Raw genomic sequence first — 21,445 nt, 5'->3', positions numbered from 1 at the left:
TCGTGTTTACATACACAAACACACAGACAAAATTCCAAAAATGGTATTTTCGGACTCAGGGAAGTCTAAAACATCGAGATTCATCAAAATCTCGACATCGAATCTTTGGACGATTAGAATACTTTCCCTGTACTTCGTATACAAGAAAGTAAAAAAGGTGGGTTTCAATGTCAAAGAGCTTTGGGTTGGTGTTCACTGTAAATAAAATGAAGTGCATGTAAAGCAGTGGATGACATCTTCTGTAGAGACCTTTAAAAGATGTTTGATTTCATTGCAATAATAATGCCCAATCAAAATATTTGAAATAATTTTATTTAAAAAAAAAAAAAGAATACAATTCTTCATATTTACGCTCATTATGAGGTGGGTGTTTATATTCAATTGTATTTTTCCAAAAAAAAATATTTACAAGAAATAAATTTTACAATATATTCATTTGATATCTAAAAGGCCTTTCTTATTTGAAATACATTCAAAATACATCAATGCAACATAAAACTCCGTGGAGTTGCCTTGTTCTACACTAATAGTTCAACTTTAATAAATACATTAAGAATAGCTTTCTGAAATTTTGATTGTTTTAAACATAGCATTAGGCAATCCATCTCTAGACCAAATAAGTTACTGTCTGTATAAAAATGAACAACTATATACAAATATTATGTAAACTCTTATTTATAAAACAGATAACACTTTTCTAGCGATATGGCAATTTGAAGGAAACATATACACGTATAAACAACATTTCTATAAAAGTTATCAAGTGCGGCAGTGCAAAATGATTTAACTTGACCAGTGTAGTTAGCTGAAGCCCCACCTAACTGGGAACCCATCTAAATTTGTAGCCTCCATTGTTGGTTCTTGTAGTGAATGCATTTCCTTGAGGAAATGCCAAAGTTCTGATGGTGCAGTGGTCCCTAATGGATGTGCGAAAAGACATCCCTTCTTCCATCTCACTGGTGCTGAGAGTTGTGGAGGTCTGGAGGCCATTGAAGGCGCCATACATGTGAATCCTTTCTATGCTCGGCGTGCCGCTGTTGTTCCTCTCGTCCAGGCACAGCCGGGGATGTTTGGCATCGCCATGTAAGGCCACGTTGCATTTGTCCGTGATGTCTCTTAAAATCTCATCCACCTCCATGCAGTCAGGGAGTTGTTCATAGTGGTCTGATAGTCTGCGTCGTTTTAAGCCGCTTTTGATCTGAAACAGATCATCTGTATTTTCTTCTGTGCTCTTTGTCCGGGTCATTAATCTCTGCATGAAAAAGCAGAAGAGACAAGCATTAAACTTAAACGCTTCATATATTTACTACCAGCTAAAAGAAACAGAGAGGCTTAGTGGTTAAGGTTTTGGATTGTCAGTCACAAGGATATTGGCTCAGTCCGCACCGATACGCTTCATGTATCTAAAGAAGTCCTTTCACCTGCCTGAATTCCAATTTCTTAAATGTTTTAACACGTTATTGTAATGTGTAGGTCAATTTGGACAAACCTGGCAGCTACCACCATCATAAAGGGTCCTTTTTCCAGAAGATTTGATCTTTATATACTATGGTTAGTTTAGTTAAAACTCATCAGTTAGGAGAAATTTTATGACACATCACAATATGGAGGCACCATTGAGGAGTTCTGTTTCAAACTGCATTAAGAAATGAGATGTAGGTTTGTTTTTGTTTTGCTGTTACAGACTTTAACATGGATTACATTATACACAATTCTACTTTCTTTTTTACTGAGGCCATTAAATACAGCATGTGAAAACACTGTAGGGGAAATATTACAATAAAAATCATTTGTCCAAAACCATTTGTTTATCCAAGGGTACTTGCAACATTTGAGAGATAAAATTGGTTACATTTGTCTTTCTGAACCCATCTCAATGGAGAACAGGCTGGTGAAGTGACTTGCTCAGAGTCACACAATGTCAGTAGCAGCAGCATTTGAACCCACAGCCTCTGGGTTTGAAGTCCAAAGCCTTAACCACTACATTGTACTACCTCTTTGAAATATGGTTGCATGTACATACTGTTTTTTGTGTGTTTGTTTTTTTTTAATATTTTGAAGAACAGAAGCTATTAATCTTTGAAACTGCATGGGGCCATCATGATGACTCTATAAATTTGAGCTCTGTATGTACAGGGAATTCATGATGGTTATAGAAATGTGCACTCTGTTTATCTTTGAAGTCCGTTAATGTATGTCTGTTTTACAGAAATGTCTGCAAATGTATGATTTTAGTGCTTTGGCGCAGCCTTGCTGACATTGTAATCACAAACTGTGTGAACTTGCTCAGAATGCATCGCCAATAAGCAAAAACGGGCCTCTCAAACCCAGTCCAAATTCAGAGTAACATTGCCACCTAGCGCTCGCTCGGGTTACTGCACTCTGTAACAGGGCGCAACACCCAGTGACTCTAAACTGTAAAACTGTCTGTGTTCATCTGTTTCTAGAGTGATACTTTAATCAGGTCTTAACAAATAATTCAAAAATAACTTTGGAGTTTAAATTGCGCAGATTTCACTATATTTATGTATTTATTGCATTCATATTGCATATATGTACATAAAATATACATATGTATTGTATATCTTTGTAATTACAAAGTCTTGAATTAGACCTTTTTACATTAAAAAAATTTAACATATACATTATATATGTATATAAATATTTTTAGGTTGGTAAAGGATTAGATTCATGAAAGGAACTGAGGACAGATGACAAAGGACTTACTATTCGAACAGTCCCTAATATTTCAGTTCCAGGCTAGTTTGTTCAGCACAAACAAAGACAGCAGTCGAGGCCGTGCCATGTCAGTGGTCATTTCAAAGCAGCATGAGTGTGTGTTTGTGGAAGAAGAAAACAAACTCACGAGGCTGGCACATGCTACACCTACAAGTGCACCTTTTTGACATCATCACTTAAAATTCAAAATAGGACCCAATTACTAATGCTAAAGATAGAAGCAATACACAAAGGGTCATTTTACTAATCATTTTGTACCACATTAAGAATTGTGTTTATTTTGCTGTGGCTTGGTTTTTTTTTTTTTTTTGGCTATTGTTTCCCTTATATGATTTATTTATTGTAACCATAATTTTCATAATACTGTTATTAAGACACTGGTCATGACATCCCAAGGCTGGTTTAAAACTGGTTTGAGCAGGTTTGGCAAACAAACACTAATTTGTTGCACTTTGATTCCCATTCTTTGAACTCCTACTAACTATTTGTTTTTTAATAACTTTTTATCCAATTATAGTGATTCTTAGGATAATGAATAATAGTTTTGAAATAGAATGATTGCATTCATATATAGCAAAACCGCCTATATCAAATGAATCTGCTAGTTTTACTGTTAATACATTTACAGTTCACGGCACTCTGTCGGAATTGTCCGTTTTTTCTATTGTTTTCGTTTTTACAGTTGCCGTTCTGTTCAATTCATTTGTTTGCCAGCCTGGTAATGTGTAGCCAAATTGTTTCGTTTGAGAGCTAATCACTCTATGTAACATATAATTGATTGATTATTTCTGGATGTAGAAGTCGTATTATAAACACCCATTTTGCATTTCATTGCAGTTGTTTTCATCTTTGTTGCTTTTCATTATAAAACTAGAGAATAACTGAAGAAATTGAATTACACTATTATTCATTACTTTCTAGATGTTGACAGTGCTGGTAAATTTACATATTTGGCGGACACTTTTATCCAAGACGACTTTAAGATGCAATTAATTCAGTTTCTTGTATATTTCCAGTTGGAGCACAGGCAGGTGAAGTGACTTGTTCCTGGTCACACCGTGTCAGTAGTGGGAATGGGACCCCGACAGCCAATCCTTAACCAGAATACCACAATAATTTCAAAACACAGCTAGGGTAATGCAGAAACTGTTTCCATTAATAAGAACTTTCTTAATATTTTCTGGCTGGTACTAATATTTGGATTCAGTGCGGTAGACTGGTACCCTGATAATACCAGGATAAATTCCAGAATCCGAAACTGCAGAACTTGTATTGTATTGGGATGAGCGTGTTCAACAAATAGAGTGACAGATATCCTTTTTACTTACGTCAAGAACTGAAGCCAGATGTTTAGCCTGGTTGGCCAGTTCCTTCAGCTGGACGTTTCGTTCCTGCAGTGACACAATTTCTTCTTCTTTTTGGCTCAAAGTAGCATGAAGCTAAATAAAAAGAAACACAACAAAATTTTATTTCCAGTGCTTTCCGTACCTGCTTGTACTTGAGCCTTGGGTTTGCTTGAACCCTTGTGAGTCTAGAGGGCATTGCATGAATTATGAAAGCAGCCTGACCCTGAGCAGGTACAGACGGAGTTCAATAAGTGCAGGTGAAACGGGTGCGGAGGCTGAAGTCTCACCTGGTTATTTACTTCCAGGGCGTCCCCCAGGGCTTTTTGGTTCTGGTCTGCCATGTCTTTCCAGTAGTGATCAGGGTGTAGAGGCGGTGCGGGCTGGCAGTGGACATGCTGCGCCGGGGGCGTGAAGTGCAGAGGTGTCGGCAGGGCGAGTTCCTGCTGTGCGGAGTCAGGAGACTGGATGCAGGCTTGAAAGGCGGACACGTCGCAGCTGGACAGCTGCAGACCGACAGCATCAAAACACGGTTGCAGCAGAGCTGGGTGTTCTGTTGAAAAACACAATAGATGCGTTCTCCAACATGGATCTGACTGAAGCGCAACAGCGTCTAGACTTGTGCGTAAGCCGATTGAAAAAAAAATCAGAATATAAATAAATACATACCAGGTATGAAGCTCTCCACTGCATCTTTAAATTCTTGCAGATGGAAACTGGTGGTATCTGGTAGCCGGTTGTTCTTCAAAAGAGAAGAAGAAGAAATATTAGACGAGCTGCCTTTTGGCTAGAGTCGAATATACATGCATTCCTATTGCTTTTGCCCCGTCTATAGGATTTTACCTGGAATTCAAACCCCCATGGGGGGAACTGCATATAACAAGCCTGGACAGCCATCTCAGTTAAAGGTGAAAGAGACGAATTTTAACCAGCAGCGAGTAAATCCCAGTTTGGTGGCAATCCAATGGTTATTGTTCGGATGACGCCCCTGATTTTTTTTTTTCATCCACACGCACAAAATAACACAAATAGCTTCTCGTGTGCAGGTGTACAGCTCCGGTTGTCAAAGGGTTACGTGCTACACGAGAGAGGCGGCTCGGGCGGCACGCTTTGGACAAACTGCCACAAGTGCGACTCCGCAGCCGCTATTCATGCAGTCCTGCTGCATTCCGATAGGTTCTCAGCACGAGCCAACCAGAGCGCGCGCCCTGCGCATTCCTGAACACCTCGCGGCCGGAGTGCGACGTGAAATATTAACCCGCGCTGCACTTCTGCTCCATGCCCTGCCCTGCGCTCGAGGCGCAAAGTAATCACTGTGAGCTTCGTCTGCGTGAGTGTGTCGGTGTGTGTGTGCGCGTGTGTGGGTGAGTCGGTGTTTGTGTGTCCATAACATGTGGTAATGTAGAGAGCCGTTGCAGTCACCGGTTTGATTTTTTTCCCAGAGTCCTTTTGAGAAACTCATAATCTGCTTTTATTACCCTATTATTTGGATGACTCACGCTGCCTAGACATACACGGGTGACAGTGATTTGGCTGTGAGTGATAACAGGTTCAGAAGCAGTGATTTATGGTACGTGGCCAGCATGTTATTTAACACAGAATGGAGTACTACATGGTTCATTATTGGTGCCACTCCTTTTTTTTATCTACCTTCTCCCCCTTTCGCCGCAGTAAAATTCTTTTATATATATATATATATTGATGATACACAACTATAAATTTCTGCCAAACCTCATCCATTCCTTCACCCAGTACCCTCCTGCATGTCTTGATAAAATTAATACATGGATATCTCAAACTTCATAGCAGTAAAAACTGAGTTACCTCTAACTGGGTCTAAATCAACTCTGCAACTTCAGTCTTCCCATTGCTGGGAGCACTACAAGTTCTGGATAACGCCTTTTTACTGCTTACCTAAATAATGTTTCCCAGATTGCTTTTTTCATTTGCAAAACATCTTTAGACAACGTTTTGCCTTCAGACAATGCAGAAGTGCAAAGGTTCTAGTCAACATTTCTCAATGAGTCAACATTTTGCATTGGATATTGCCATGTTACATTGGGTGGCATCCCTAATAAACTTCTTCACAGACTTCAACTCTTGCAGAACTCTACAGTACAGAGTATTACATGTTCTAAGTTCACTGAACACATCACACCTCTGCTCATCCAACTTCATTGGCTTCCTGTGTTCTATTGGATATATATTTAATTTTTACTGTAAATGTTAAAGCCCTTCAAAATCTTGTTATACCTTATCTTGCAGATCATCTTCAGACATATAGTGCCTTTCAGTCCCTATGAACTTCATTTACAGGCTTACTTTCTATCCCAGACTATAACCTTGGTACTATTGGTACCAGGACCTTATCTTACACTACACCCAAACTCTGGAAATAATATTAAAAAAAATAATAATAAATAATAATAATAATAATAATCTTCTTCTTCATTTGGCTGCTCCCATTAGGGCTTGCCACAGCGGATCATCTTCTTCAATAATAATAATAATAAAAAGCTTAATATGTATTTTTCGTTAGAGAATTTTAGTTTTAATTCATAATTTTTCCCAGCTATTCATTTATTTTTGTAATGAAAGTACATAGCAGAAATCAGCTGCTACTAATTTTGACTAATATGAGCCAAATGTTGCATACTAGAAGTAAAACATAGAATGGAGTTATGGCAATTATTTAAAATATGACTCCATAATAGTTTGAAGGTGTAAACAACAGCTCAGGTAAAAACACTTCGACCCCAAGTCCCATTGACAGTGCACAGAAGTTCCCAGAAAGAGTAACAAGACATCAACTGGCCATAGTTTAGCAATTCATTAATGGACAGGTTTTGTTGGTTTATGTTAATCAGTTTCTACTTTGTTTTCTATATGTTTTAACAAAGCTCTGTCTTTAGGTGAACTGATTCTAGTAATTTATAATATTTATACTTGCATTTTATCTCATGGGTGGCACGGTGGCGCAGTGGTATCACTGCTGCCTCACAGTTAGGAGACCCGGGTCCTCCTTGCGTGGAGTTTGCATGTTCTCCCCATGTGTAAGTTTCCTCCCACAGTCCAAAGACATGCAGGTTAGTTGCATTGGCGATTCTAAATTGTCCCTAGTGTGCGCTTGGTGTGTGTCCTGAGGTGGGCTGGCGCCTTGCCCGGGGTTTGTTTCCTGCCTTACGCCCTGTGTTGGCTGGGATTGGCTCCAGCAGACCCCCGTGACCCTGTAGTTAGGATATAGCGGGTTGGATAATGGATGGATGGATGGATTTTACCTCATAATGTGTCACTGTGCTCTGTTCCTACACTCAGCGAAGTCCGCTGTAGAAAAATTAAGTGAATTGAATTGATTTGAAAATCTGCCTTATATAGTGCATTGTTTGTAGTACTATGCCAGATTAATATACCTGTACATCTGGAACACTTTGTGCAGTTCCAGTCTCCATGATACTAAAATTGGAGGAATGGCAGACACTGAGGAGGTAGCTAGAACGATTCAAAAAGACTTCAGAACTGGGCAAACATTTGGAAAATGCAGTTTCATGTCAAAAAAGTGTAAAGTGCTATATGTGGGAAAAAGACAAGTTGATTATAAATACAAGATGGGAGACACTGTTCTATAGGAAGCAACATCTGAAAAGGATTTTAGGGGTTTATGTTGACACAACAATTTCATCATCTAAGCCAGGGGTGTCGAACTCCAGGCCTGGAGGGCCGCAGTGGCTAGATGTTTTCATTCTAACCCTTCTCCTAATCAGTTTTCACTGCTAATTAACTTCTTTTCCTTCATTGTAATAGCCCTGTTTTTTAAGGATTCAGTCTTCTGAATTGATTCCTTTCTTCATTACATGACAGCCAAACAGAAATGAGATGTAAAACGAGACAACAGATGACCGGCTAAATTGGGATTTCAAACTCCAACCAATCTCTTAATGAAAAGCTGATTCTTGCTGTTAATTGAACTTGTTATTTAATTCTATGCCTTGTTGCTGTTCTCATTCTGCCACGGCAGACATTTCTAAAACTGATAATTTTCTGTTTTTTCTAAGAACATCGTCAAAATGACCTGAGAGATCAACCTTACTGAGACCTTCACCTTTTGTTATTTTCAGATATTATGTGCTGGACACAGGTGAGCTGGTCATGTGGCGGCTCGTTTTGTGTCTCATTATTGTTTGGCTGCTAATTATGGAAAAAGAGAAAACTAAGGAGTCTGAGTCAAGTTAATTAAAACTAAGGCAAAAGAAGTTAATCAGCAGCAAAAACATGTCACAAATGAAGAAGGATAGGATGAAAACTTGCAGCCACTGCGGCCCTCCAGGACCGGAGTTCGACACCTGTGATCTAAGCATTGTATAGAAGAGATTAAAAAGGATAATAAAATGTTAAGTTATATCATAAAAACTGTTGAATATAATATCAAGGGACATTGCACTAGTGAGACAACATCTGGAGTTTTGTGTGGTCACCACACTACAAGAAAGACATAGCAGCACTTGAAGCTGTGCAGAGGAGAGCAACCAGGTGCATCCGAGGACTAATGAACATGTGCTACTGTCACAGACTCGGAAAATTAAAGCTGTTTAGACTAAAGCATGACAGAAGACTGTGTGGGGACCTAATCCAGGCCTTCAAAATCAGCAAAGTAGATCAGATGGATTATTTCAACCTCACAGTGGCGCACAAACTTGATATCAAGTGGAAATTAAGGGGAAGCGCATTTACAGCTGAAGCCAGGAAGCACATCTTTACTAAAAGAGTGGTGGACCTTTGGAAGGAATTACCAAGACGTGGAGTTGAAGCAGAAACCTTGACAACCTTTAAGAGGAAGGTGGATGAGATATTGGGACAGTTTAGCTATTAGCTTAACAAACAAGCTTGATGGACTGAATGCCCTCCTCTCATTTGTCTAATTTCTTATCTCCTTATGTAAGAATAATAATAAGTTTAATAATAATAATAATAATAAGTTTGAATACTCTTTTAAAAGTAATGGTTTATGGGTTGGGTGGTTCCTTGTTTCATTCTGGGAAGGGTTTTTTGCACATGAAATTCCTTCTTTGGACTTTGTAATTTGTGGACAAACAGATATCTTTAATGTATAGTGAGCTACCTTGAACTTGGTCTGTTTTTACTATGTGCAGGAAGAATCAGGACCCTATTAGTATTTCACAAATATTTCCCATCTCTTTGTGGTTATTGATTGAACGTCTTACACATCTAAATAAATAAGTTCATTCTGGAACCTTTGTGCATTTGGATGTTTTTTTGGGAACCAAAATGGTTCCCCAATGACATCACTATGAAGAACCACTTTGGGTACGTTTATTTTTAAGATTTTAGGAGCTATTAGACTAGTTGCTGGACCACATATGGTCAGGTTGTTTAATAGATTAAACAGCTAGAAACTGTGACAATACCCAACAGATATTTTCATAATTTTGAAATGAATAAGCAAGTTGATGACATAAACCTGGGAAAAAAGGTAGATACTGGTTGAGTGAAAAACTATTAGAACATGCAAGTTGTCTGTGACGACTGCCTAAGTATGTTAATAACATGGAAGCTGCAAGTACTGCCTTGATCTCCTTCAAAGTTCTTCTCAATATTATTTTAGGCTTGTTAGTCGTCCTTCTCAATATCATATTTTTCTGAAACCTATTTAATCCAGTTAAGGGTTTTAGGGGGTCAGAGCCTATCCCAGTAACACTGCACACAATGAAAGAAACAACTTGGGACGGGGCATCAGTCAATTGCAGTGCCCACTCACACGGGCTGATTTAGATTTGTCAGGTACCTCAATTCTTTATATTCAAAGCCTTCTCCTTTTACTAAAGGCGTTTTATCTTCTCATATATTGAAAGTGGCTTTTTCATTATTATAGAATTATAGTCCACTAGTCTTGGCAAACCCATTCATCTTTCTGACACGTTAAAATCCTTTCATATGTTTAGATGTCAGTTTTATTGAGAGCAATTGAAACCTATTCCTATAATAATAATAATAATAATAACTAATTACATTTATATAGCTCTTCTCTAACTACTCAGTGGGAAACAACTTCAACCACCATGAATGTGCAGCATCTACCTGCACAATAAACTCGCCCGTGTTAATCAAAGGCCTTTAATGTTTCGATGGATCTACTATTGAAAAAACCGACCCAAAGTGTTACATTAACATTCCTGATTTTATTGTGTGGATGTGATGGTATCCATTTTTATGCCGGTATGCTCACCACACATTAGAAAGTAGGTGGTGAAGAGGTGAGAGAGGTATTTAGCCAATTTAGAGGCAGACGGGTGATTAGGGGGCCACAATGAATGAAGCCATTATGGACATTTTGGCCAGAACATCAAGAAACTGCCTACTCTTTTCAAAAGATACCCAGGGATCTTTTCATTCCCATAGAGAGTCACGACCTCGGTATTACATCTCGTCCATTAGACTGCACCATATTTACAGCACAGTGTCGCTGTCACTGAGATGGGGCTTTGGGATAATCACACAGACCACAGGGTAAGCCCCCCTCTGATGTCCTCCCCAACAGACTTGACTTTTCTAGCTGGCCTCCCTTCCAAGTACTAACTGGGCCCAAGCAGACTTTGCTTCAAGTGCATTATTAAATATTGTATTCAGATGTTGTTGGTTTCCATCTATGTTTAATCAGTTTCTAACTTGCTCTCCGTATTTACACACATATACCAGTTCTGTATTTAGTATTATCTTTACTTGTATTTTAACTGAGAATTGTTCATAGCACTCTTTGCTGCACTCAGTCAAGATCGCTATAAAAAATAAGTTGTAATTGTTATCGTCACTTATTGCTTGTTCTGAAGTGCAAGTGGTATGGCTTAATATCAGCCAGGAACATCTGCCTTAACCCCAACCATACCCCTTGAGTTTCAATTCCACTTTCTCTATATTCTGAAAATGACATTCTATAACCAGACAAACTTTACTTCTGTCATTGAAGCATTCTGATTGATGAGGTGCCCCCTTACTTCACCAATTTACTTTCTGTCAATCATATACCATACATTCATTTTTATATTCCATATAAACGCTGAAAATATGGGGGTACAGATTCATTGATTCCATCAAGCAGGATACTTTGTTCAATTTGTTTACCTCGAACTGGCAACATCATCCATCCATCCATTTTCCAACCCGCTGAATCCGAACACAGGGTCACGGGGGTCCGCTGGAGCCAATCCCAGCCAACACAGGGCACAAGGCAGGAACCAATCCTGGGCAGGGTGCCAACCCACCGCAGGACACACACACAAACACCAAGCACACACTAGGGTCAATTTAGAATCACCAATCCACCATGTCTTTGGACTGTGGGAGGAAACCGGAGCGCCCGGAGCAAACCCACGCAGACACGGGGAGAACATGCAAACTCCACGCAGGGAGGACCCGGGAAGCGAACCCAGGTCCCCAGGTCTCCCAACTGCGAGGCAGCAGCGCTACCCACTGCGCCACCGTGCCGCCCACTGGCAACATCAATTATTTGCATATTAATTTCATTACAATACTTCCTTATAGCAGCCAGAGAAGGGAGCTCAGATGATCTGCCAAGGAAATTCTTGCCCGCCGCTGTCACCGCGCCAGCAGCTGGAGGAGCCCACCGCGCTCGCAGTTTCTTTAGTTACGGGGCCAGCCGTTAGCAAAACATGCACGTGGACGTGTGAAATCGTGTAGAAGTCATGTATGCAAATTCATAGTCTGCTCATCTCTGATAAATATTAGGCAAGGTTAATGTAAAACTAAGGTGTGTTATTATAGGAGTCGCTAGGCAAGATCTGAAAAAAGTGTCTTTATCTAAAGGATTATTTAACATTCCAGTGACAAAAGATGAGGCAGCTCCTGCATAAAGGCCGTTAACGATCTGCGGCGTGTCGTCCATATGTTTGGAAAAGCGCCAATCATGTTAGTGGGTCAAGTTGCAGGTGACAAGGTGCTATTTGCACTTGCCCACCTACAGCCGCATAATCTGAAAAGTTAAAAGCAACCGTAAATTGCGACTCTAAGAACAATAATATGCTTCTATTGTTGTATGATTTTGGTAATGTGTATGAGTGATTTAGAATAAAATGCAGCTGGAAAAAAAACGAAAGCACAAGTGTTAAACACTTCATGCCTTAAATCAAGCGAGTGACTTAAACACTGATTACTGGCTGGCTCGTTTAAATATCTACACAACGCCATGTTCAGAAGACTTGAAACCTTCTAAATGGAATAAGAATTGTATTTACTTACTCTGTGGGGGGCATGTGCCTCCCTCTGCAGGACGGAGGTGCAATCTGACAAGTCCTGCCAAGCTATCGTTGCAAAAGCTGAAAGGGGAAAAAAAAACGTTTAAACCTAAGAATCATAGTTCGTTCCTGCCTTACCCCCTATGCTGCTGGGATAGGTTCCAGCTTCCCCTGGACCCTGGCATATTATTAATGTAAATTATTGAAACAAAATATTACAGTTGGGAAAATATACCTTGATCAGCAATATTAGTAGCTTCCTCGATGTAGACTGACAGTGGAGCGATGCTGGTGATTGTCTTTGGTAGTTCCTGCTAAGTAAAAGAAACAATGAAACTGAACATACAAACCCGAAAAATCGTAAATTCGTACGTAAATATTATATTATATTATATTATATTATATTATATTATATTATATTAAGTGTGAAATAATAAATGTCGGCTACCTTGTCATTTCCATCCTTTGGCTGTTTCCTTGCACGGCCTGAGAAATCTATTATTCTATTAGGGCATATTTTTCCAAAGACTCTTCTTTCTTTTTGCATTTTATGAACGAAAATAATTATTATGTGCAAAATCTTCTAGTAGTTGTTCAAAAAGAAAAATATACTTTGTGGGACTTTCTATATATGGTTCCCATACATCATTAGATACCGTTAATTTTCTTTCATCCAATCAGATTGATTTTTAAAGTCTCCAAGGAGAACGCGTCCCTGGAGATGCTCCGGGCTGTGTTGTGTGGAATTTTTTTTTTTTCTTTTTCTTTTTGTATTTGTAATTGGAGCAAGAAAAGCGCCAGAGGTGGCGCCGATAAACTGGTGGCAATCTGTGCTGCAGTGCACCGCGAAAATTTAAATACCCAGTGATGTCCACTTGGGACTCTTTTCGGCTCTCATAATCAGATATAAATCTCGTGCCAGTTTTGCGCCCTTTAGTTCTTTCATGGCGCCTTTCCAACCGAAATCACGCTAATTAACCCAAACGCCGCCGTTTTCGCCGCGTTAATCGTTGTAGTCCTGGTACCGCATTAAACAACAGACTGAGGTAACGTGCTGGCCTTTCTAGGAATACGCCTTTATCAAGTTAAACTGTCACACCTTGCACTGAGCCGAAGACGGTGCGTGTTTGTTAGGCTCCATAGACTTTTCGCTATTGCCAAACTATGCTTGCTATTGGAACAAACTGTAGTAAACTCTACTCAAAATAGTTTAGCTGATCTAAAAACCATGGCAAATAAAGCATGATTATACATTTGTGGATTTGCATAAAAATCCTGAAATCACTTATCATGAAAATACAATTAACATCAAAATACTTTTTTTTTATTTTAGCAGCAGTATCTCCGTCAATAAGAATAAGAAATGGATTTGGGTGTCTTAAGCCAAAACCTACACAAAACGAAATTATTATTATTAGTGTTATTGTTATTATTGTTGTTGTTGTTATTGTCGGGAATAATGATGCTAAACTAATAAAACGCATTTTGACGTTAATTATGATGATGATGATGATCATTATTATTATTATTAATAATAATAATTTTTAATAATTATTAATTTAATAAATTAATAATTTATCTATTATTATTAATAATAATAATAAACGAAAAAAGTCGTTTTAGTTATAACATCATGCACATGTATTTTCATAGTAATAAAACTGAATCTCTGTATCAGAAACGGTTTTAGAATGAATCGTGCATCACAGTGGTTAAGTAAAGCCGATCATTTTACGAGGTATTGACAGTTTTGAATCGTGCGTGGGCTTGCCAGTTGAATAGCTGCATTACAGTCATTACATTGCGATGGTGGCAGTGGAGGGATGCTCTTTTATGGATTAGATAGATAGATAGATAGATAGATAGATAGATAGATAGATAGATAGATAGATAGATAGATAGATAGATAGATAGATACTTTATTAATCCCAAGGGGAAATTCACAATTCATATACTCGAACTCTCATAAAATACTGATTCTTTACTGGCACTTTACTGGATTGTGTGGGTTCCTCGGGGGGGGGGTGTGTGGGTGTGTGTGTGAATTTCAATTAAATGAGAACCCTTTGTGGCAGTGACTTTAAAGATGTAACGAAAATTCTGAATTCTAACCGGCTCAGAAGAAGATGGCACAGATTAGTAAGAATCCGCGCCGCACTACAAGGCCGCTCGTTCCCGCCTGGTCCATTCACACAATGCTGTATGTTAGCAGCCACTTCACTTTTGACAAGATCTCAATTATCTCTCCCTCGTAGCCCCAGGGCAAAGAGCTCAGCCTCGTTAGAGGCCACAGGTTCCAGTCGGACAAGGTTGTCGCGAGTTTACAGGCAAAAAAAAATGTGATTGATTTAATTGTTAGAATATTACTTCCGTTTTGATATCCAATGTCACTTGCCACGCTAAAGTTAAGCTACTGTATGTCACAAGAATAAAGCAGACTAACACGCGCACCACCGTCCTTATACTAACATAAAGTGCCTTTGGCCCTTTCTAAGTCTTAATGAGACCAAACAAAGTGGTCATAAAGATTACCTTCTACCCCAAATGTAAATGTGAAAAAACTGTTGGGCCCAGAGTGCGGAGTGGCCCTAAACCAGAGTGACGATCGCTGATAAGCAGGACACGGGCTGCGGAATTCAGGTGGCGGCTTCTTTAAGCGCCTAACATCCAAGGATGTTGTGTTTTTTTATGGTGCCCTTGACCTTGGCCCACCTCGATCATTTTATGACAAAGTACTGTTTTTTTTTAGTTACACTCATATTATAGTAACTACACCGTGTCTAACACCTAATTTTTATTTGTTTGTTTGTTTGTATGTACGAGTATGTATTAGTCTTTTTTAACAAATGTCCGGTGAATAATGAAAAAGTATTATTGCTGTACAATATGTTTTCAGTGTCTGTTCTGGTCCCCTATAAGCGCCCTCCCTCTACAGGGCTTCTACGGTGTAGTTCAATATGGCTTTATTTTATTAGGTTTTAAGATTTCTGATCCCGCTGTAGACTACAGAGAGTATTGTGAGCAGAAAAAAAGTCTTCAATATCTGGTGATATCCAGCATATTAAGAAGTCAAGGCGGTGCAATTAACCATGGGTCCAGCATCTGTCCATCTATCCGTCTTCTTAACCTGCTTATCCAGGGCAGGGTTTGCAGCAGATGGAGCCTCGTCAGCCTGCGTATCGCACAAAGCAGGAACAACAGGGTGCCAGTCTATCACAGGGTGAAAACACAAAAACATCAGGGGCCAATTTAGCATCGCCAACACACCTAACCTGCGGGTCAAAACGGGAACACCAAGAGGAAACTCATACGTACACGGGAAGAACACGTACCTGTAATATAATGGCTCTTTAATGGCATTTTATGGTTCAATACTGGGTTGTGTGGTTCCTTAAAGGGTCATTGCTTGATACACCATATTTTCGTTCTGGAAAGAGTACTTTGCATTATGCAGGCAGACTTCCTGCTTTCAAAAACAAGTCAAATATCTAGGAAAAGCCTGAAATCATTACTGCACGGCGGTCTACATTAACAGATTAAGATGCGTTACTTTATCCTTTTAAAATTATGAGCATATTCATTCACAAAACTGTTACCATCATGGCTGTTTACTGTGTGGAGTCTGTTATACAGATCTAAAAAATATAACGTTCGTTTTGGAACTTTCAAATGGATGGGTCTTTTGGAACCAAAAATGGTACCCCTCTGGCATTGCTCTGAAGAACCACTCTGGCACCTTTATTTTTAAGAGTGTAGGGAGCGCTCCCATGTATGGAGTTTGTAAGATCTCCCCTTATGTACGTGAGTGTTTATCCGGGTACTTCGTATTCCGTGCATACGTCCCCGAAGGCTATTGGAGAATTTCATATATGGGCGGACTATTGTAAATTCTCCCGGAGTGAGTATGGATGTGAGGGTCTGTCTAAAGGATGATGGTTCCTCCCTTGTGTCTGAAGCGGTGGGCTCCTGCCATTTCAACTGGATTATTGAGCTTGTGGGTGTTGTTATATCATCAAGATTGGAATAAATGTTTTATTTTGTGCATTATGATAAGTATCGCAATAAAGATTTTAGACATGTTCAATACGTGGTTGACTGTCCGCAGAACAAAACAAGGGTTCAGTACCTGGATTTTGGAACAGAAGCAGAATAGCGCTGCTATGAAACCCCCACAATAAGTGACTTATTTATAAAGAACAGTTTATAGCAGATATCACGACGGGCTTTTAGTTTGCCATCTTAATATGTGCTGCGGTGCTCTGTGTTCTCTCACGTGGTTTTGTTGTGTTTTTTTCATTTTCGTTCCCTTTGTGCAGGGCAACTAGCAATATTACTTTTTTCTTTCTTTTTTTTTTGTTATTTTTTATGAATGGAGCACAACAAGAAGAAATGATTCAAGGCTAAAGGACCCCGAGTGAGTTGGATGCCGAATTGAACCATAGTGTTAGGGTTTGAAGGTTAATGCATAACCCCTACAGCATACTGACGTTACTTCTGTGAATTACTGCGCCTTCATAATAAATACATTATTACAAAAGCTGTATTAAACTGTTGTTTGTTCCAATATTATAGTCTTATTTTTTTTTAAGTATTTTATTCAAAGCTTAGGTGAACTGGCGTTGCTGAAATTGGCCTCTGATGTGTGCCCGTGTGTGTGATTGGGTGTGTGTGTGTGTGTTCACCCTGTGATTGGCTGCCGCCTTGTCCAAGTGCTGTTCTCGCCTTGATGGGATAGGCTCCAGCTCCCTGCGACCCCAACCTGGATAAGCGGGTTACACAAAATGGAAAGATGGATGGATTTATGTTTTTTATATGCTCGTCATCCCAAGGTGAGCTTTATACACATATATATAGATATAAGGTAAAGTGGCTGGGAATGATAGACGGGGTATGACCACAGTGATTGAATACTTTCCTCAGAAATATAGAACTTGCCTTTATTTTCTGACTGTCACGTTATATTATCTCACTCACAAATCCACTTCAATTTCATACTCGCGGATGGATGCAACCTGGAACGCAATTCAGGAAAAATCTCTGTACACAGAGCGCAGGTCCGTCTCAGTGCCCCCACTTTATATGTCACGTTACGTCATTTTCTAATCCCTCTCAATCCAGGGTCTCGGGATCTGCAGCCTATCCGAACTAGCAGGGCGCAGGCAGTGCCGGATTAACCAATAGGCACATGTAGTTTATGCTACGGACCCCGCAATTTCGGGGGCCCCCAAATGGTGGACCCAATATTTTATGAAAAAGTGTAGCATTGAAAAACTGGTCTTTAAAAATATTATCTTTACGTTTTTAAACTGTAAATTTCTTACACAAAACTTTAGGGGCCCAACACATAAAATTAACATAAATATTATAAGATTCTTATTATAATCGAGAGTAAAATAATTATTTAGTCCGGTTTGAACTGTTCAGAATGTAAACTTCAGGTGATGCAGACCAAAAGGGCCCCCAAATTTGAAATGTGCTACGGGCCCCCAAAGCTCTTAATCCGGCCCTGGGCGCAAGGCAGGAACAAACCCTGGACGGGGTGCCAGTCCATCGCAGGACGAACACACACACAAACACACACGGGAGAAAATTAAGCGTTGTCAGTTCAGCTGCATGTCCTTCAAGAGTACGAGAAAACAGGAACACCCGGAGGAAACCCACGCAGAAACCATGCAAACGGCACGCAGGGAGGACTCGGGACGTGAACGCCGGTCTAACCCGTGTCTCCTTACTGCGAGTAATATATAGATATACTGCCTCGCAATCAAAACGCTTGATTTTGTCATATAAATAACAAGTACGATCAATCACTTATTAAATTTAACATATTTGATGCAATCATATTAGCAATCAAATCGCCACATGGCTGATGGCTCAGGGTTGCAGATTATAGACTGAAGAATGAACGGAGAATATCATTAAGGTTGGACAATTTAACTAAAGCCCACAAAGGTGAAAGGAATAATTACGCAAAGGTAAAAAGAGTTATTATGTATTATATTATTATTATTATTAAATGCGACCACCCTTCCTCAAACCCCATATATCTATAAAGTTAAGAATATCTCCGTCTATCTTTCCCGACATCACCCGAGGACGGCTCCACTGATTGACATGAAAAGTGCTCGGTATATTCGCCGTGGTCCCTGTCACGCCAACTTTTTTCTGCAAGCTCTACCGATTTGGCCCTGGGATGGGGGCTTCTTTGAGAAATCTTGCTGCGCGACACAGTACTGTATTTTCTGTCCCAAATCAAGGATGCGTACAAAACAGTGAAAATTAAGGGATAAATGAAAGACAGACCCGCTTAAAAAGCAGTGTGTACGCACCACCTCGGACGCCCCCTAGGGATGAACTTGAAGACATCACCAATATATATATTTTCATTGAGAATTTATAGAGAAGCAATTGGTTGATATTTTTTCACCTCCCATAACTTTAATATAAATAGCAGTGGATTTATTATATCAGTTTGGTTTTCATTTACCTGCATAGTATTAATTTCCAATGTAAAGTGAAATACGAATTTATTTATTTAAAAAAATGAAATCCAGTGCTATTTATTCTTCTGCAGTTTTGAAGTTTTAATCTACCCGTCCCAGACGGCTAACTCAGCTACTTATAAATATACATAAATGCCAAAATAAATGTCCCGCTTCAACCTTCTTGTAAATTAGGGTACTTTTGAAATGTACAAGTTTTCTTTCTTTCTTTTTTTAACTATAAGTGAATGTTAATAACTAGTACCTGATGTATTTTATTACCATATGCTGTCTGACAGTAAAATACCCGATGAAGGGAAGAAGCTACGTCAGCGCAACTATATAGTGACACAAGAAAACAAACTGAAGAGTCTCATTAAGGTACGTTTCAATGACATAAACAACAGCAGGGAAAGTTAATAAGGATTTATTAAATAATAATTTAAAAAAATCAGTAAAAAGTTGTGCAAATTGTTATGACAGTTACGAACTAAACATCAATCCATACGGTATATAAATATTATATTTACATTATGTACAGTTGTCAGTGCTCCAGGCTTTTCTTAACAACACGGTTTCCATATTTTGTGCATTGATAGCAAAAATCACATTCTCATTAAGTTGTCACCTAATACTTGCCGTTTGTGGACTAAATGATAATACTATAATCAGTATGGTTTGCTAATTAATAAACAGCAATGGTAACAACTCCACAGTAACAGCATAAAAATGCTCAACTGTTAACATAAATAAAGGTGCGGTTTTACATTGTAAAACTCAACAGTAACTGCAGAAGTTCATGTGCTGCTCACAATTCTGAGAAGGTCTGCAGCACTTCTTGGTTCAGAGACACCAGCAGCCTTAGATTAGCCAAACAGTCCTCTATTGTCTTTTGTGGATATCCGTCCACAAACTTATCCAGCGGACAAGGAAGGCCCAGCATTTGGTCAGCCAGCCCCATTGAACAGATAGCCATGAGTGATGGGGGGTATCTGTTAAATGCATAGTCTGCCATGCTGAGCTCAGAAATCTTTCTGGCAAAGTTCTTCGATTTTTGGACCTCTATGGACACTTGTTGGCTGTGATTTCCGAGGTGAAGTCTCTGGTTGCTGAGATGCTCTAGAAAGAATGCTATGGTGGGAGCTGTCAGGTTGAAGTTCAGCTTCATGAGGATGATGCACTCTAGATTGCAGAGCTGGTCCTTGGTGAAGGCGTCACAACAGAGAGACAGAAGCTGCTTCACCCGAGGGGAATGTACCTCCACCTAAGGGGACACCAAAACAAAATGTCGGAAATCATCAGAAGTGTACAATATAAGCGAAAGAGAAAGAAATCGGCTGGGAGTCGAACACATGGACGCGTCAGGCGGTATTTAATACTCACTTGTTTGCAGGCAATAAGCAGCGATGTGACCCCCAACAGCTGGAAACAATCCGAAGCCACGGGAGTGGTGATGAGGAACCGGTCCATGATGTTGATAGCGAGACAGAAAGACTCAAAGGACAACTTGAAATGCCTGTGGACTGGAATCAGCCAGCTGACCAGTTTGCATCTGGATTCTGCGGTTATCTGCTCAAAGCAAGACGTATCTGATTAGCGGTGCACTGCACAGGGCCAATACGGTAACAACAATGAACGAGTTAACTGCCCCATCACCGACACGGCTAGTAACTTACCTGCGGCTGAAGAGCTAAACAGTTGACGGGGTGAAATCGCAGCTCGTTGCTCTTCTTGTAGTGATAGCACGCCTCACCATAGTCTCTGAAGTTCCCCCAGTCTGTCAGTGTTTCGGAATTAGAAGGCGATTCTGAAGCCCGGGGGCAACGTGGAGATCTTTCCGGGGACGGGCTGGGCGTTTCAAACACCCCGATTCCCGAGTCGTTCATCATTGCTTCCATGCCTTGCTTTCTGTCCCTCGCGTTTCTCGCTCTCTTCACCGGAGCTCTCACGTTGGCGCTGCTGACAGGGGCTTCGGGTCTGTCCTCAGGGGTCACATCCTCATGTCCTAGGGTGCCCCCCTCTCTTTTCCTTTTAATTGGACTGAACTGTTTCATGACTTCACAGTCGTATAAAGTGAATGCGACCATGGTGCTGCCGCCGCTGACGCTGCTGCTGTGTTTTCTCCCCTGTCGGCGGCACGCTGCTGATCTCTTTAAGCAAGTGCGCTCACATGAGTTTATTTACATCTGAAGGGTCGCTTTATTGGCCGCGAAGAGGGGTTTTCTAGGCGGTGACGTCAAATGGGTGGGTTTCCCGGTCAACTCAGCGCTCATTGCCACTCTCTTTTCTTCAGACTCACGGATCTGATTACACTCGCGCCCTGCCCCTGACACACGCCGCGGTTGCCATGGTGACAAGGGGGGGAAAAATGTGGAGTTTTGAGCTATTTTTATGTGCAACCGCAAAACGCCTGGCAACTTTATCTGTGCTGGAGTCCTCTTTGTGCGACACCGAAGTTAAAATGATAACGCACGTGTAGACGTTTGGCATAAACTTCCCTTTAAAGTTCATAGAAGAAAAAAAAACGCGCAGTATGGAAAATGTTCGCTGACTTTAAAAAGAATCGCAACAAATCAAAATCTGCATTACAGTGTGCTTAAGAAAGAAACCGGTATTA

General features: G+C 40.0%; 2 protein-coding genes across 4 annotated transcripts; both read right to left on the bottom strand.

Moving 5' to 3' along the window:
* Positions 1-338: 338 nt before the first annotated feature.
* On the bottom strand, positions 339-12,928 carry LOC114652712 (multicilin). 3 transcript variants are annotated; one of them, XM_051928035.1, is made up of 7 exons: positions 12,795-12,928; positions 12,582-12,660; positions 12,351-12,427; positions 4,752-4,824; positions 4,373-4,635; positions 4,068-4,178; positions 339-1,252 (listed from the first exon to the last, which is right to left on the bottom strand). In XM_051928035.1, exons 1-7 carry the CDS (start codon positions 12,891-12,893, stop codon positions 818-820), a joined length of 1,137 nt encoding a protein of 378 aa, XP_051783995.1. In that variant the 5' UTR covers positions 12,894-12,928; the 3' UTR covers positions 339-817. The 3 variants fall into 3 exon arrangements, with proteins under 3 accessions (XP_051783995.1, XP_051783996.1, XP_028658865.1); XM_051928036.1 differs by having other exon boundaries at positions 12,582-12,657; XM_028803032.2 differs by lacking the exons at positions 12,351-12,427; positions 12,582-12,660; positions 12,795-12,928 and adding an exon at positions 4,926-5,716.
* A 6,360-nt stretch (positions 12,929-19,288) lies between these two features.
* On the bottom strand, positions 19,289-21,166 carry LOC114652711 (cyclin-O protein A). The gene is made up of 3 exons (XM_028803031.2): positions 20,505-21,166; positions 20,212-20,397; positions 19,289-20,092 (listed from the first exon to the last, which is right to left on the bottom strand). Exons 1-3 carry the CDS (start codon positions 20,913-20,915, stop codon positions 19,637-19,639), a joined length of 1,053 nt encoding a protein of 350 aa, XP_028658864.1. The 5' UTR covers positions 20,916-21,166; the 3' UTR covers positions 19,289-19,636.
* Between the last annotated feature and the right edge of the window lie 279 nt (positions 21,167-21,445).

This window comes from Erpetoichthys calabaricus, chromosome 5 (assembly GCF_900747795.2).
Source record: "Erpetoichthys calabaricus chromosome 5, fErpCal1.3, whole genome shotgun sequence".
Lineage (NCBI taxonomy): Eukaryota > Metazoa > Chordata > Cladistia > Polypteriformes > Polypteridae > Erpetoichthys > Erpetoichthys calabaricus.
The sequence above is the reverse complement of the archived record's forward strand: the minus strand, read 5'-3'. Positions and strand labels throughout refer to the sequence as shown.